Genomic DNA, 18484 nt, shown 5'->3' on the forward strand with positions numbered 1-18484 from the left:
AAACGCAATAAGAATAAAAATCAAAAGCAGCAAAGGACAATAAAAACAAAATTACATTTCGACAAAATTGTACATATTTTTATTTCGTTTCATTTTTACAATGTCGACGAGCATTTAAAAGCACCATCGCAGATAATTATGCGAGTTGTCGATTCGACCGATTCTGCCATGGCATGTATTATTTCCATCTTACTTACGTTATTTGAAGCGTTGTGTACATAGATGATGAGAAAATTATATACTTACGTGATTTGGTTGAGTAGAAATCTGACCTAACACATATTTAACAGGCAAATAGTTGCGAATTGTTCGATGCAACCGTTAATGTTTTCATGGGTTTGGTAGCTTTCCCCTTTTCCAACCAAACTTACGAAAACATTCAAGGTCGCTTATCCGCTCCCTTCTTCGAACTGGGGACTTAAATATTGGACAGTACCGTGCACCTCGCTAACCAGTCAATACTTGAACAGTTCCTGATTTGTTTGTTCAGTATTGCTCCTCCTCCCGTCATCGCCGTTTACTAATTACTTTCAGGCGGTAAGTAGACGCTTATTAAATTTAAACAATTTTCCAATGTGTAAAGAAATGTGTCATCCGAAATAAATGGGAACCCCGAGTTCAAAGTTCTAAACATTTCATGCTATCGATACAGTAATTGATGAGCAATGACTGCAGGTCGAACCTAAGTACTAATTTGAAAGTTCACTACTTCATACTCAAAACTGGTTATCAAGCTCCGAATTCACGTATATTACATAGATGGTCCAATACAAAGTGCAAGTTCAGCTGCACGGTCGATAAAACTCGTTTTAAATGAACGGTAATCTGCCTTACAACTGATTTCACTCCACGGTAATCGAGGACCACCTTTGACCCCAGCCCTCGGCCGTATAGGAAGAGGAATAATTGTAAGACAACGTTTTCTTTTTGCAAAGATGCTGAGAATTCAATAATAATTCGAAAAAAGTTATTGTTAAAATATTTGTATACATTTGCTTGCAACGCATTCCATTATTGAAGACCTAAGTTAGAAGATAGTTAGTTAAGACGATAGTTTTTCGTCACTCATGTGAGTTGCCTTCTCTCACGAACAAAAATCATTCCAGATATCGATGAATGCAGCATTCACGGATCTTGCGATCAAAGATCTATAAATCATCTTGCGCGCAATGACGAAATAGCCCTACTCGGTAGCGGTTTTCGAGAAAAAATATCACTGGAGCGACTGAAGAACTAAGAGCGTTCGATCTTGCAACAAATTCACGGGAAATGAACAAGCTATTGTTGCAATAGAAAATGAATCCATCTACGGGATACACATTTATCACTCAACTCTGAGACCCGATGTAAGTATTGTACCCTCGGTATAATCAAATTTACAAGGAACGCGAAACTATGTAAACTGTTATTTCCAGATTCCAAATCCCTGCATCCACGGATTCTGTTCACACATATGTTTGTTGGCGCCGAATTCTACGTATTCCTGTGGTTTTCCAGCTGACAAGGAATTAGGAACCGATAAACACAACTGCAGAGTTTTGTCAAAGACAAGGGTGTAACCACGATGGGGCAACCGGGGTAATGGTGGATTTATTTTACCGTACGAATTATGAAACTCAAACTTTAATTGACTTCGATGTGTAAATTGTCCGAACCGTATGGACCGTCTGGAACATAATAAATCACACGTTCAGATTAATAATAGGTTGTTAATATTATGTTAGTTTATTTTAGGGGTGTGCAGGAAAAATAAAAAATCTCGGGCTTACCGGAAATTGGCGAGTTTTTGAAAATTTTGGTCACGGCTGTTTTCGCTTCTCCGTAAGTATCGGAGTTTCCAAAGTGAACACATATTTTCCAAAATTTCTGACTTATGCCATTTCCAAAATCCCAGACAATCTGAAGGATCATTTCGTACCCGTCTTGAATTATGAATTCTGGAGGTTCTATTCTCAAACAGTCAGATGAGGCTCACCGAAAATGTAACCTCATATTCTTTCGTATCTGTTTCATTAGCACATTGTCGTAAAACAATTTTATCACCGACCAGTAGGGGTACTGAAATTCTCTGGATCGTTCACTGCGTTTATCCTTCACCCTAACAAAGACAATAACAATAAAAGACACAAGCAGCAAAGATTAATGAAAACAAAATTGCTTTTTACAATACTTGTACACATTATTATTTCGTCTTGTCTTTACAATATCGACGAGCATGGAAAATCAACCATCGCTTCATTTGATCCGTCGCAGATAGATAAGCTCGAATTTGAGTTGACATGTATTATTTTCATCCTACTTATCTTGTTCGAAACGTTATGTACAAAGAAACGATGACAAAGGTGTTTACTTACGTGATTTGGTTGAGTAGATATATAACCTGATACATAGTTGGCAGGCACAAAGTTTCGATTTGTTCGACGCGACCGCTAATGTTTTCATAAGTTTGGTTCTGCCCCCCTTTTCTCCGCTTCTTCGCTCCCTTCTTCGAGCCGACGAGTTATGAATCGGACAGTACCGTGCACGCCGCTAACCAGTAAATATTTCAATAGTTCCTGATTTGTTTGTCCGGTATTTCTCCTCCTCACTTCATCGCCGTGTACTAAGTACTTTCAGGCGGTAAGTAGACGCTTATTAAATTTAAACAATCTTCCTATCCGTAAAGAAATACGTCATCCGAAATAAATGGAATCCTCGAGTTCAAAGTTCTAAACATTTCATGCTATCGATACAGTAATTGATGAGCAATGTGACGATCGTGACTGCAGGTCGAATCTAAGTACTAATTTGAAAGTTCATTACTTCGTACTAAAAACTGGTTGCCAAACTCCGAATTCACGTATTGCATACATGGTCCATTAGAAAGTGCAAGTTCAGCTGCACGGTCGATAAAACTCATTTTATAACGATCGTTTATCTGCCTATAACTGTTTTCACTCGAGGTTAAACGAGGGTCCTCTTTGACCCAAGTTAAGCAGCCCTCGGCCATATATAAGAATTAATAATTGTGAGAAAATGTTTTCTTTTTGCAAAGACGCTCTGGTTTCAATAATAAGTCGATAAATGATCGTTGAAATATTCGTATACACATGCTCGTAACGATGGGGGAGATTATGCACTCGATGACACTACGCAACAAATTCAAAACTTTTTTTTCACTTGGTTTACAGTATTCTCCACTTTAGAGTCAATTGATGTTTATAAATAAAATTGTCACATCACGTCAGATTTCATAATGAAAAGCATGTATTGATTTGTTCAAAATTATGTAAATCAGCCGCACAAGACTTGATTTTTCATTAAAGAAATTAATATTTCTTTTCAACGATCGGCTTTCCTCTTGTAGTCATTTATCGCGGTATTCTATTTGTAATATCACTCTAACGAACTCGGCGTTACCGAATTAAAACGGGTTCGTTGAGCGATAGAGAAGTGACCAAAACAGGCAGAAATTAAATGATGAAAAAATGCTTTATCAGTGGTACGTGTTCCTTGATGTAAGTAAAAAGCAAGACTGTTTTTACAATAATGTTGGTTGGCGCAGTAACCTTATTAGTTTTTTCACACACGAAAGCTCTTGTGTGCTTCATCTATGATGACTATTAGATCGGAAAAATGGGGCAAAACGCGTGATTTCACCTGTTGTAACATTGACCTTGTACCAGTGGTTTTGAGACGTGATATCTCAATATAAATTTGCTTTCCTTTGTTTACTAGGTGTGCCTAATGCGAATAACTATTCGAGATATTGGTGATTTTCTTAATGTTGCACAGTGTTATTGGAGACGTACTTTCTCACGATTTCGCATCGCTGTTAGCAAAAGCTACAAGTAGATTATCTGCTAATTTCTGTTCTATAGTTTCAAATCAAAATCGGGAGTAACACTGCTCGACACTACGGCGCATATAAGGTTTTGAGTCTCGGTTGACAGCCTAACACTCTGACCAATTAATCGTTTAACAGGAAATATTTCCTGTCTCAACGTGGTGCGTTTATATACTTGCTCGTTCGCGATAATCGCAACTCGAGCCACTGTTTCATTGTCAAATGCCCTCCACTCTTGACCGTTGTACTGAAATGACGGCTCAAGCTTATACATTCTACCAATTCCCTTCCTCCTTTATGTTCACCTCTTTCTCTGAGTGAAACGATTTATGCTACAATCATGTTGTACTATCTACAGATGCGATACATCGTTCTTGCTCTTGTGATTTGTCACTTAACGAATGGCAGTCGGATTAGCGGTAAGTCTGTTTTTATATCTTCAACTGCTACATTCCTACATTAAAATAAGAAAGTCAATTGTAACGATAAAATCAAGTCAAGAATTTGATTTTTTTATCATAAATATTATTTTGCTCTCTAAAATGATGCAAAAGGCAAAAATTTCTATTATGTATAACAATATATAATACATTTATAGTGGGGTGGATTATTATTACTTCGTCATTTATTTGAAGATATTCATTAATTAACACAACTTATTCAAACACAAACACATATTAACATCGAATAATGGTGACAAAAAGTTAATATCGTGATATCCAAACGCTTGCTCCCCTCGTGAAAATGAGTTCTACGATTTTCTACAATTTTTTAGAGAAATTCGAACATTTCCTACAATTTTGTGCGAAAAATTGTAAGTATGCATCGTGAATTATTCAACAATACTTGTGGATATTCATGACTTTTTCTATTGATGCAGAAAGAAATCTGCAAGATACTACAATTTGAGAAAAAAATTAAGAATTCTTTATGAAAAACTACACATACTTACAATTTTACATAAAATAATTCGAAATGTTCCAATAAAGCAGAAATATAACGGGAGACCAATAAATAGCATAATTTAGCTTATTGACTACATACATTTATTTATCATACTGTACATATCATATAATTTTCTGCATGTATTGTGCATGTTTATATACATACTTAATATGTCTCGTTAAATATTATCGTTCTGCCAACGTCCTCTGTTTACGGATAACGACAGAAAGTGATATTTTTTCTACATTTCAAACTTCATTTGTCGGTATATCATGCTGTTTATATTTGAGTATGAGCAATGAGCATATATTTTTTGAAAATCAGCACCTATTCAGTAGAGAAACGGAATACAGTATTTCGTACGATGTTCCTTTGAAAATTTACATTAACTAGCTGTGTTACTTCACTTAGAAATTTTTACCCACCATGTTTTGTCTATAAGACTAAAACACGTATATATATATATATACAAATACTAAGAAGAGACTTTGATCTTTGTATATACACTTGCAACATTGCCGCCATGGTTGTTACGGAGTTCAAAAGTTCACTTGACCAAGTTTTACAAGCACTCGTTTCATTAGAACTCGCGTACATCACGCAGGATTCAAATTTTTTCAATCCCTAATGATATTCGACTACTCATTCTCGAAAAAGGAATTTGCTTAGGTGTAACGGTGAACGTGAAAAAAATTTATACGAAAAGTATAAAAATAGTTTCATTCGCGAAAAATACGGTTTCAGTCGAATCAATCATTTACAGAAACAAAATGCGAGGCACCCGATTGGCTGAGATGCGAAAATGGTTTATGCGTAAGCCATTTTTTCGTATGCGACGGTGAAGATGATTGTGGAGATTTCTCGGATGAAAAAAACTGCACTGGATTCGTGGTGCGTATCACACAAGTTGGGCTAGAAAATATTTCAGGATGGGATCCAGCCTTCCCGAATAAAATAAGATTCTCATTCTATGAGTCGTTCAATGATTCAGACAATACATTGAATGCACCATTGGAAAATTTCTACAAACTTTTTATCCAACGTGATATTAACGTTCAAGTGAATCTCTCCTATTCTTGTACAATATATGGATGTAATCGCACAAAACGATATTTGCTTTACTTTCGATTGAATAATGCGTTTTCTAATCGTATCTCTACAGTTTAAGCCGGATGCCAAATGCAAGCCGGACGAGTTTCGATGCTTGGATAATATCTGCATTCCGGAGGAATTCGTGTGCAATGGACATCAAGACTGCCTTGATTCGAGCGATGAGATACTTGGTTGCACCAAAGATGTGAGGAAATTCGATATGGCGTTGCTCCGATACATCGATATTCGATCAACAAAAGCAATATTGTTCACTTTTCGGGATAACAGTATCATCACGCGTCATTCCATTCGCTAATTATTTTAATACTATCACATGCTTTCAGCGACCATGCGATGGATTCAAGTGCAAAAATGGTTACTGCATAATGAAGGAATGGAAATGCGATGGTATCAATGATTGTTCTGATAACAGCGACGAAACGGAATGTGGTGAGTAATAGCATCTGTATATACGTTATCATGCGGCTGAAGAAGAAAGCATTGCCGCGGAACGTCAGAAGCATCAGTAAGATGTTATCTCTACAAAAATTAGCTGCGCAGTCATTCAAACTTTTTTCTCACACCAATTTATAGCCCACGATTTGACACCCCAAGAGTGTACAGCGGAGAAGGGCTACTTTTTGTGCGGTAACAACGCCTGCGTTCGATTGAACAATGTTTGCGACGGTAGGCAGCATTGTACGGACGGTACCGATGAAGATGTCGACGGATGCAAAAATGGTGAGAGGAAAAGAGGCTTTCATTCTAAACACAAACGAAAACTGTGAAAAGATTCATAACTATACCTGTCAATGATCAGTCTTCTGTGACAACTACATATTACAGACGAATAATTTTACTTGAACACACGAGTTGAAGAACTTCATGTAATTATGGTAATTCATAATTATCGTATAATTACCTCAGTTCACTTCAAGCGTATTATGTATTTGAATTGTAAGTGGAAGACCCTTGTGAACGTCATACATCGTGACAATTTAGCTATCGCTGCACCATACGTTGATACTCATCGTAAAATTACTCACGGTCTCTCTCATTTCCTGCTCCGAATAGTTTTGTGATGCAGAATAAATCCATTATCTAGTTAAACGGTAACAAACTCGATCTTGTGAATTATGTAAATCATATCTGATTAAGGCGATGAACACAATTAATTACGTAATTGCAAGAACTGATTTAGAGTTTACGGAATCAATTGCAATTTTATTTCGTGTATCTTGTTGCCTTCGAAAACTCAAAGGAGGAAATAATATTATATTCACTGATTTATCAATCAGCCGATCAACAATGCGCCAATGGAACTTGCAACCAAGTGTGCCATCAGACGCCAAAGGGTGCCGTTTGCTCTTGCAAACCCGGATATGAACTGCTCAGGGGTAAAATTTGCATGGGTGAGTATGATCGTGATAGTTTTTCGTTACTCATGCGAGTTGCCTACTCTCACGAATGAAAATTATTCCAGATATCGATGAATGCAGCATTCACGGATTCTGTGATCAAAGTTGCGAGAATCTCGAGGGTTCCTACAACTGCAGCTGCGAATCGGGATATTTATTGCAGAACGACAAGCGAAGCTGCAAAGCGACAGGTGAAATTTTGTTTCAGAGCATAATTATTGAACCTCTTTCCAGATCAATCTTTGCCAAATTCCTGCTCCTCACGTAAGTGCAAACTCACTGAATGTTTTTAATTGTTCAACAGGAGGAGAAGCTCTCATGGTTTATTCCTCGAAGACCGACATCCGCGGACTTTATCTCACCTCTAGGGTGATGTTTTACGTTGCCCGAAAGCTCCAGCACGTCGTCGGCGTATCCCTAGACACGGATTATATTTACTGGTCTGACCTTCAACTCGGTGACGAAGCGATTGTTCGAAGCAAGGAGGACGGGTCGCAAAAAGAAGTCATTATAACTGCAGGTAAACGTGTAAGCTTGTTGTCAACTAGGCGCGTCAAGGACTATGAAGAGGCACACTGACGATGAGAAATGATAAACCAGTGAAATGCCAAAAGTTTATAGTTCTTCGATTCGACCCAGAATTACCGAGTTGATCGGTTGATCGGTAAAGTGAAAAACGCTGCATATTACAGGTTTGGGTGCCCCGGAAGATATAGCGATCGATTGGGTGACTCGCAACCTATACTTTACGGACGGTCAAATGAAACACATAGCAGTCTGTACCAACGACGGGTCCACGTGCACTGTCATCGTTAGCGAATACGCGGACAGACCGAGAGGAATTGGTCTGCTACCTTCGGAAGGGTGAGATTCTAAGATGGAGTTTTTGGTCTTAGATTCGAAATAAAAATGCAAGTTCACGGAGATTTTTTTCTGATTTTTTATCTTCGGAAACTGGATGACAAAAATTTTTAATTACGCGCGTTTTCGTAGATGCGCACCGTAAGGTTGACTCCAAGCAACTCCGCTGTTCATTTCTTAGCACGCGGTAGATGTGAAACTGGGAGTTGCTCGAATTGAAATTGTACCTTGAATTGCCTATAATTATAGGCCCCCTGCTGCATACAGAATGATAGATATTTAATGAATTTATTCAAATTCACAGATTAATGTTTTGGAGCGACTGGGGCGCAAAAGCGCAGATTTCGAAAGCGCAGATGGATGGAAGAAACGTCATGCCATTTATAACGAACAATATTGCCTGGCCAAATGGCTTGACAATCGATTATCCGAATCACAGATTGTATTGGGTTGACGCCAAATTAAGCACCATCGAATCCGTAAAACTAGACGGAAGTGATCGCAGAGTAAGTAGAATAATTTGCTTCGCTGAACTTTTTCCGTTCTTGCGTGTAGTGATTGTAATGATAAAATCAATTCTTTCCTCAATTCATAGATCGTATTGCACGCGGTGGCGAAGCATCCCTACTCGGTAGCGGTTTTCGAGAACAAATTGTACTGGAGCGACTGGAAAACTAACAGCGTTCAATCTTGCAATAAGTTTACAGGAAAGGAACACACTATTGTAGCAAAAGAGAAAAAATCCATCTACGGGATACACATTTATCACTCAACTCTGAGGCCCGATGTAAGTATTGTAAAGGTTTTGTCCGTGATGCGCTCTGTAAGGATCTCCTAACTATAGGCATATCAGGGTACACAACCACTCTGAACAGATCCGACTTCCACCTGGGTGACATCAGCCGCGTGCTAACAAAAGAGCAGCGAATTTGCTCGGAATGAACTCGTACTCCGATTTGCCTATAATCAGGGGTCCCCACAGGACGCATCATGCAAATAACTCTGTACAATCGCGACCGAATCAGGTACTCAAATTTATAAGCAACGCGAAACTACGTAAACTGTTATTTCTCAGATTCCAAATCCTTGCATTCACGGGTTCTGTTCACACGTATGTTTGTTGGCGCCGAATTCTACGTATTCTTGTGGTTGCCCAGCTGACAAGGAATTAGGTACCGATAAACACAGCTGCAGAGGTTTGTCAACGATACATTTTTTTTATGCTACATATTCATCTAGAATAATATATCAATTCTGGACAGTAGTAATTAATTTCTTCAAGTATTCTTCATAACATTTGTCGACAGAAATGTTCCAAATTCGCATCATCAAGTGTGTTAAAAACGTTTACTGATTCATTTCATTTACTACGTTTACTATTTTATCTGTTCCATCGATGAATTTTTAGTTACTGAGAAAGAGAAGAAGATAATGGTTGGAGCTGCACAATTTTTCATAGAAGTCCATCATCAAGTATTGGGAAGACCGAAACTTCAGGCTGATATCTTACGCCAAGACATCAATGCCCTGACTTATGATCCAGAAACTGGTAAGTTGAATTAAGATACAATGAAAATCTCATTGCAGAGCATCAATGATTCGTATTTCAATATTTCAGTAAGAACCTTTTCTCAGCTCATTGTTAGCCGTTCACCTCCTCTTTTCCTCAATTCTGTTCTCCACTATTCACATTTGCACACTCTTACCGTCGATCAATTGGGCCTCAAATTTCGCAGGTACAATTCTGGCGAGCGATAAACTGAAGAATGTGATATTTCGGTACGATACGAAGACCGGTCAAATTTCAAATCTCATTACCACTAAGATAGGCGTAGTTGGTGGTATGGACTTTGATTATTTCGGAAGGAACCTCTACTGGTGTGATAGTCTCTTCAGGAACATCGAAGTCTACAACACTAACACTGGCGACAGGATGGTTCTAAACTCAGAACGATTGGAGGCCGTTCCCCTGGATCTAGCTGTCATTCCCGAACACGGGTAAATCAATACAACTAGAGATTTTCTGATTTCGCCAGTATCATTTGATAATGTATTGCTTTGAAATTATTCATCTTGCAGCCTGATGTACGTCGTTTTGAAATCGGGCAACGACATTCACATCGACAAAATGCAGATGAACGGCCGTGGCAGCACAACGCATGCGATCGAAACTGGTTTAATCGGACCGTCCGTTTCGATTGTATACGATGCACACCTAGAGCGAGTTTTTTGGGCTGATCAGAGCACAGGGATAATAGAGAGTACTTCCTACGAAGGTAATTTACTCACAGTGGAACAATTTTTCGCATGAGGTCTAATATTTCCACGATTCACTTCATTTTCACATTGCACATTATGACCGATTTCTCATTTAAGGTACGGACAGACATCGATTCAGGTCAGAATTGATATCTCCAGTGAGCATTGCCGTCCTGGGTAATGACATATTCTGGACTTCCTACGGATCAAAGGGATTGTACTGGGCAGATAAAATGGGCGTCATTCAAGGACAGAAAAAAATCAGTCTCGGTAAGATCACGCTAGTAATATTCTGATTAGGTACAATATCTATAAAAAAAAATAAAAATTAACACTTTTTCATAACGCAGGTATTCCTGTCAATTTGGAAAAAATGTACTTGGTAGCGATGACTGGCAATCACGGGTCTACTCAACACCCGTGTCTTAAGGAAAACGGCGGATGCACACACGTTTGTCTTGTCGCTTCCAACTCACAGCGGGTACGTAAAACATGAAAATTACCTGCCGTAAAAGGAACCCATCAGCTTTCTTTTCTGAGCGTCTAATGACTCACAGAATTCGAACGAAATTTATTTTTCCGGTCTTTAAATCCAGTACTCATTGAATAATGAGAATTTTCTGCAAACTCGTTCCAACATGTCTTCGTGAAAAGGAATCCGAAGTTTTCTTCATGTCTAGAGACGTATAATCATGCGATTTTCTTTATGTTACAGACTTGTGGCTGCCCGTCCGGAATGATGTTAAACAGTGATAATATTACTTGTAGTATTTCTCGAAATCACTGTAAAGTCTACGAAATGAAATGCGCGTCTGATGGAAGTTGCATTGACAAGATCAAAAGGTAATTCTTCATTGATTTGAATCAGTATTTTTTACAGTTGAAAAACATGAGTTTCAACGGTGAAGAGTATGACATTCGGTATTCCAAATGATTTCAGGTGCAACGGAGTGAGAGATTGTCCAGGAGGTGAAGACGAAGTCGAATGTCACAAGCCTGCAACTTGCGGTCCCGATCATTTTGCATGCAACAATGGAAACTGCATTCACAACAGTAAGCTTTGTGACTCGAATTATGATTGCTCGGATCGTTCTGATGAGGAATTCTGCGACGCAAAGACATGCGGAAAAGGTGGGATAATCCAAATATCGAATACAATCGACGAAACTCAAAATCATATTGAGCTTTTGATTACAACAACCTGTTCAACTTTGCATTCGAGGTCTATTAGAACGATAAATTCGTAGCCATCTTAACGATCTAATTGCCAATTCCCAATCTCCATACAACCATTTCGCAGACGAATTCCAGTGTCAACGCGGTTTCTGCATCTCGAAGTACTTTATTTGCGACGGGAAAATCGACTGCAGTGACGGATCTGACGAGGAGAATTGCGCATCACACACTTGCGACCCCGAAACCATGTTCACTTGCAAAAGTGGTGGATGCATTCCGAAGTTTTGGGAATGTGATGGAGAGGTACACGATTTGATCGTCAATTCACGTAGCATCGAGCTTCGTTATATACTTCAACTTTACATGTTTCAATTTCGTCACAGGTCGACTGTGAAGACGGTTCCGACGAGTACGGTCAGTGCAAAACGGCTACTTGTAGTCCCAGTATGTTCACCTGCCAGAATGCTCGATGCATCGACACTGTGCTCGTCTGCAACCTGGTCAACGATTGCGGTGACGGATCCGACGAACGGAATTGCCCCGTGGACGGAAAAACGTCGGAGGCCGCTTGCACAGCCGAAGAATACCAATGTCACGGAACGAATAAGTGCATTCCATTCGAAGCCAGGTGAGCACGATCCCGGATTGGCCAGCGTTAATCCTTTCAGTCACAGAAGTCACTAAGTGGCACCCTTTTTTTGTCATTTTTTTTTTTTTTTTATATTCCATGCAAAATCCTGAAACTTTTTTCATTTTCAGCTAACTGAATTGCGTTACTGAAAGAGTGACTATCGAACGCAAAGAAAACAATTTTTCCAACTGTTCGTGATAAAAATCGACTAATGAACCGGTCCTGGAATTGATTTTTCGCAGGTGCGACAAGGTGGATGACTGCCCTATGAAAGACGACGAACTTCTCTGCACTGATTGTGAATACGACGAGTTTGCCTGCGCGAATGGCAAGTGCATTCCTCGTAGTTGGGTTTGCGATCGTACAGACGACTGCGGTGATAAGTCTGACGAGAAATACTGCGACGTCATTATCGCGCCCACAACGGAACCGATTAATTGCGAAGAATACAAGTGTCTGACTGGGGCGTGCATCCCCTATTCCAGCGTTTGCAACGGGATCGCCGATTGTTACGATCAGAGCGACGAGAACGGAAAATGTGGTGAGCTTACAGGGATCTAGGGCGATTGTTTCCAACAATATCGAATTTTACGAAGCGTTGTACCGGTTTCTTTCAATTTGAAGAGATGAAAAATGTTCACGAAAACTTGTTGTTTTTATATTCACACAGAAACTGCATGCACTTCGGATAATCGCTGTGACGGAATTTGCAACAAAACACCTGCTGGACCTATATGTAGCTGCGCTAAAGGATACAAGCTGAAGAACGACGGCTATTCTTGCGAAGATATCGACGAGTGTAAGCTCGGCACGTGCTCGCAGGTTTGCCGCAACGAAATTGGTTCTTTTGCATGCTCCTGCTTCTCTGGATTCGTGCTACGTTCCGATGGTCGGACTTGCAAAGTAACCGGTAATTGAATGCAAACCCGTTTTACTTTTCACTATAATGACAGATTGTCGAATTGGATGGAAGAAGCAAGGAGCAATGAACGATTAAGGAAATTGAATGTTTCACAGGATCTCCGATGGAACTGATAATAGCGACAAAAGACGACATCAGAAGAGTTTCGCAATCCCTTAATTCGATCAAGGTAATTTATAGCGAGCCTGGAATTGGCATTGGTAAAAACGGTATCGACTTGAACATCGCCAACAGGACGGTTTATTGGAGCACCGGTAAGATACACGCACTATATCTCATTGAAAACTTAAAAAGGGTAAAGTTTTGCTAGCGACTGTTCAAAAGCGTCAATAAAAATTATTCCAGAAATTACTGGAACGATTTTTCAACTGTCCCTGGAAACGATGGAGACAAGAAACGTGACCAACATTGGAAAACCGCGAACCCTTTCCGTCGATTGGACCACTGATAACGTGTATTTTTACGACAGCGAGAAACCCCATGCCATTAAGGTACTCATAAAATATACACTTGACAATGTTTGCCGCCTCGGCCGAACACAATAGTAACTCTTCGAGTTGATTACAACATTTCTTGATCGATCAACTTACTTTTATTTCTTTCGATTGATCGAAATTGCAGGTCTGTCATTTGGGAGAGCAAAAATGCGCGCATGTTGTCTCCGTAAATTCTGCGACTGCGGTAAACAGCATAGTTACAGATCCGAAACATGGGTAAGTTAGTAGATGGACAAGAAGACGTTTTGGCTTTTACTACGTCTGTTCTTTTTTGTTAATTTTCAGTATCATTCGACGAACGATAATCAGCTAACAAATCTTCAACTTCTTCAGATATTTGGTTCTCATGCTGAAGTGATGATCCTTCAATTTCTCATGCCCACAGCTTCATCTTTTGGGGCCAAACAGATTCGTGGTCCTTCAACAATCCAGTCAGCGAAATATATCGGTCGCGGATGACTGGCAAAGATTCGACTTCCGTAGTTTCGAAGAATCTTGGAATCGTTAGCGGACTCACTGTTGACCACTCAAGGGCTCGTTTGTACTGGGCTGATCAACACTTTCAACTGATAGAAAGCTCAGATCTGAATGGAAATGACCGACGCATTATGTTTTCCGCTAACGTTAGTAATCATTCAAATACAATTTTCTCCCGATCAATGTTTCAAATTTCGAAGAATTTGCATCATGTGCCCGTTCTTCTGTAAGGTTCACCATCCTGTCGGCTTAAACTTATTCGAGGATTCGCTTTTCTGGCTGACCCCAGGCACCGGACAAATGACTAGTTGTTCTGTGTTCGCCGGAAACGAAACTTGCAAGAGAATTCAGATCAGCTCATCTCATACCGAGGAACAATTCACGATGCTGCAACAATCGCGTCAACCATCAGGTATACTGCAAAGTTGCGATGAAAGTTTCGAATGTTTGCTATAAATCATTTTTTAATTCACAGTGAAGAACAATTGCCAGGGGCACAAATGCAGTTATCTGTGCGTCAGGAACAATGAAGATATCGGATGTTTGTGTCAAGATGGAAATGTCGTGTTACCGGGCGAAAAGTGCGACGATACAGTCAAAATGCCCCCGCCTGAATTCGGATCTAACAAGTCAAAAGGCGATGGTGGTTACATTGCTGGAGTGATGACAACGATCTTTATATGCCTGGCTTTACTAGGAGTCTACTATTACTACCAGAGGAAGAAGTATGAAGCCAGTAAATGCGACTTAAGGTGAGTTGAATTTATTCCTACAACGCATTTCGTTCCTTACAATTAGATTAGAACCGGCATCTAATATTTGTATAATTTTACAGCATACACTTTCAAAATCCTGCTTTCGGATGCGGGCTACCAGCCTCGATTCCGTCAACTACAATGACTGTGGCGCCAGGGGAACACGAATACGTTAACCCTGTCGTCGACATTCGTTCTAGAGTGAGTAGCAATTACGCCTGTTCAATCGAGGACATAATCAGACACTTCTAAGCATTAATAAAGGGGGCACTCCCTATAAAACGCCAAATCTTAGTCGATTCGAATGATTTTTTTTTTTCTTAGGGTAAGAAATGTACGTGTTTTCTGATGAGTTATAAATGTAAGAAATGTATATATCTTTTCAGAGTCATAGATATCTTATATTACATAATTCTGGTTTTAAAAACGACTTTCGTTGCTTAAAAATGGGAAAAATCACGGAGATACAATTTTGAAAATAAAAAGAGCATTCAATTTCGAGTACAAAAGTATAAGTACACCAGTTTCCTAAAATTGACACTCAACAGGATATTTCGAAAATAAGAAAAAGATACAACGACGAATAACATTCGTCTACAACTTTGTGTTTTGACTGATAACTCTTGGTTTGATTTCAACTTTCTATGTTACACGGGAGAAACAATGCCTCCAAGGTTTGTGTGATGTAAACAATTTTTTCAGCCATTAGATGCTTAATGCAACCTTCGAAAATCGAACCAAAAGTTATCAGTCAAAACACAAAGTTGTAGACGAATGTTATTTAATGATCGTTATTGAGAGTATTCACATCATGTCGTAGAAATTTCCTCGGTAGTAACATTTAGAATTCCTATTATAGTGATTATTATTTTTGAAAAATGGATCGGTATACGGTTGCCGAGAAGATCGATATGATTTACATTTATGGCGAAACGCTAGTGCAGCTTGTAATTTATACGGAGAACGATACATCGGAAGAAGTCAACCATTCCGCAGAACTTTTAATCGAGTCATACGGTTCTTTTCAGAAGCCGGAAGTTTCGCAAAGAAAAAAAGGAATCGAATGTATTGAAGACAATGGCCATCATTTCGAACATTTGCTTTGATACAATTGCAAATTTATTCCGCGTAAAGTGGAGAACGGACATCTTTTTCTTATTTTTGAAATATCCTATTGTGTATAAATTTTAGGAAACTGGTGTACTTATACTTTTATACTCGAAATTGAATACTCTTTTCATTTTCAAAATAAAAAATACACCATCCCATTGGAAAAACCGAAGCTGACCTTCGTATCTCCCTGGCGCATCCACTTAATAAAAATTCGAACCCGCCATGTTCCATCCCCTTCAAAACCCTGCAGCTCTCTTCTGAAACTTTTTTTGAGATTTTGCTTCGTTTTCGAAAAAATCGCCCTGATCACCTTAAATGCCCCACCCTGTATACATGTGGTCACTTGATGAACGAACAATATTTAAAAAATTATGATAATTGACTGATTAGTCTTAGAATAAAAAAGGTGATTTTTTCAGAAAAAAATGTCAAACTTTGACCCAGTAAAAAACATGTTTCTTTCGATAATTTTTAGTCGGTTTTAGGTTCATCAATTCGACACAAGCATCATAAAAACCTGTGCCAAATACGAGCTTGATTAGTCAAATAGTTTTTGAGTAATGGTGTACACCGATTTTCAACACATTGTGAAAAAAATTTCGAGATAATGACGTTTAAAATTTGGGCAAGGGAAAAACGTTTGATTCTGTAACTTACGGACCAGTCACCTATTCCGGCACCGTATAATACTCCTTCAGCTGACTCATAATACTTATTTTGCATTTCTAACAGCTATTACTGAATAGACGACTCCCCTGTCCACAATATATTGCCTATTGATGCTCGCAGGGTTCCAACCGGAGCAAAGGTGCGTCACGGTCAAAGGCTCTCGAGATTTCATTTTTAAGAACTGACCAAAATCGCTGACTGTATCGTATTCTACAGGTTTCAAACTATACAAGGGGAGTGCCCCCCTTAAACCTGGTTAGCTAACTCATTTCAGGCCTAAAATTAGTATGCGAAAAGTTAAGTGCGAACAACTATTATACCCATACGAAATTCCCAGATCCCTCTAATTTGAAAAATTAATTCTGTACAGACGTGCTTCCGCCTGGCAGTCACAGGTCAAAGCCAATACGCAATCGAAATACTGACATGGTCATTACGGGCCAATAATACCCAGACGAAACGATCAGTGGCTGAATTTCAAACCTGATATTTGATTTGAACGTTCTATTTAAAAATAATGCCATCCAGATTCTGATTGAATCTCGGTATTAATTAAATGCGATATTTACGGAACACGTAGTCAATCAGACGTTAAAAATTATGTTTCAGTATCTAAATGGAGAAGTGAATGGAAAAAATACGTTGTCATTGAATAAAAAAGAAGATTGTTCCAGCGAAAGTGAAGACGGAAATTATCTGCCGGATGTACGTTTAATACGATAATTTTTTATTCGAAAATAATAATACAAGAGTATTAATTTTTGCAGTTGAATTGCAAGTTATATGTGCGTCTATGTCGTATATATTACAGTATTTTATTATGTATCTGCTGTGATGGGCAGCGTGTTGTTTATTATATTATATTACGTTACTTGTTAAATATTGTGCTCAAATTATATTTTGATAAAATTTTTATAATTCCTATTATACGATGAATAATAATCTTCTTGAGAGAAAAAAAAATTATGAAGCTGTCAGCCTTTCCTCCTACAGAATGTTCATCTATTATAGAATCTTGGTGATCGGTGAATTAAGAAAACGTATTTTTAGTTAACGTTTCGACCGGGATATGGGCCCTCCTCAGAACGATTTATTTTTTAACTGTCAAGAATAACAAAAAGATTTTTTATAAAACAAATAATAGTACTAGAAGTAATCAGACTTAAATATTGTAGATGTAATACTCTTAGAGCTATTATATATTGTTGATTAGTAAGAACCTTATGATTAATTGAAATAAGGATGTCTTTAGGTGTTATTTACCTTATGAATTAAGTAAGTGGACTAAGATGTAGTCGAATTCACAATTACTATTGGTGGAGACAGTGTACTTTTGAGTGACGGTAGACAATGTCAATCTTCAAGTTATTTTATATGTGGGAGTTAATAGTTGGAAGTCATTAATTAAAAAGGTTAAAGAACTATGTTTCTTCACAGTCAGTATGTCATTGTGTTAAAAGGTTATTAAGTAGGTCTTTTTAGCAATAAAATTAATTCACAGGTGTCAAAGAAGTGGAGGTAGGTTCTTTGTAATTAATTTCCACATGTCTAACGAAATATTGTTGGTTGAACCAATTGAGTCAACAGGTGAATAACGACTGATGGGAGAAAACAATGTAATCCAGAGTGAAGGTGAACAGTTATAAACAATTATACAGAAAAACAATAAATATTTTGTAAGAAAGGTTACGTAGTGAGGACTGTATAATGTGGACAAAAAATTTTTTTGTATGTAGTTAAGGTTAAACAATATTTGTTGTGTGGGCGGAGATTAGAGGTTTGTAAATATTACTTAAATGTTCAACATCTTGTCTAAGATTAACAGAATTGGTATGACCTACAA

At 38.4% G+C, this 18484-nt stretch overlaps 1 protein-coding gene and 1 long non-coding RNA gene across 3 annotated transcripts; one reads left to right on the plus strand and one right to left on the minus strand.

The window, feature by feature from the left end:
* Positions 1-105: 105 nt before the first annotated feature.
* LOC124211793 (uncharacterized) lies at positions 106-2234 on the minus strand. The gene is made up of 3 exons (XR_006881516.2): positions 2171-2234; positions 1770-2098; positions 106-1667 (listed from the first exon to the last, which is right to left on the minus strand). It is a non-coding gene; the product is annotated as an uncharacterized lncRNA (long non-coding RNA).
* A 254-nt stretch (positions 2235-2488) lies between these two features.
* Positions 2489-18038, plus strand: yl (Putative vitellogenin receptor yl). Of its 2 annotated transcripts, none has more exons than XM_046611211.2 (32): positions 2489-2619; positions 4185-4245; positions 5535-5662; positions 5934-6068; positions 6208-6313; positions 6458-6604; positions 7162-7275; positions 7347-7472; positions 7586-7801; positions 7974-8145; positions 8447-8648; positions 8738-8929; positions 9218-9338; positions 9551-9691; positions 9879-10140; positions 10222-10418; positions 10519-10671; positions 10752-10882; positions 11117-11244; positions 11342-11532; positions 11702-11880; positions 11961-12205; positions 12451-12749; positions 12879-13118; positions 13226-13384; positions 13476-13621; positions 13752-13843; positions 14013-14250; positions 14336-14516; positions 14580-14856; positions 14940-15060; positions 17251-18038. In XM_046611211.2, exons 2-32 carry the CDS (start codon positions 4185-4187, stop codon positions 17362-17364), a joined length of 5214 nt encoding a protein of 1737 aa, XP_046467167.1. In that variant the 5' UTR covers positions 2489-2619; the 3' UTR covers positions 17365-18038. The 2 variants fall into 2 exon arrangements, with proteins under 2 accessions (XP_046467167.1, XP_046467170.1); XM_046611214.2 differs by lacking the exon at positions 17251-18038 and adding an exon at positions 15888-16143.
* Positions 18039-18484: the final 446 nt, after the last annotated feature.

The sequence above is a fragment of the Neodiprion pinetum genome, chromosome 2, assembly GCF_021155775.2.
Source record: "Neodiprion pinetum isolate iyNeoPine1 chromosome 2, iyNeoPine1.2, whole genome shotgun sequence".
Lineage (NCBI taxonomy): Eukaryota > Metazoa > Arthropoda > Insecta > Hymenoptera > Diprionidae > Neodiprion > Neodiprion pinetum.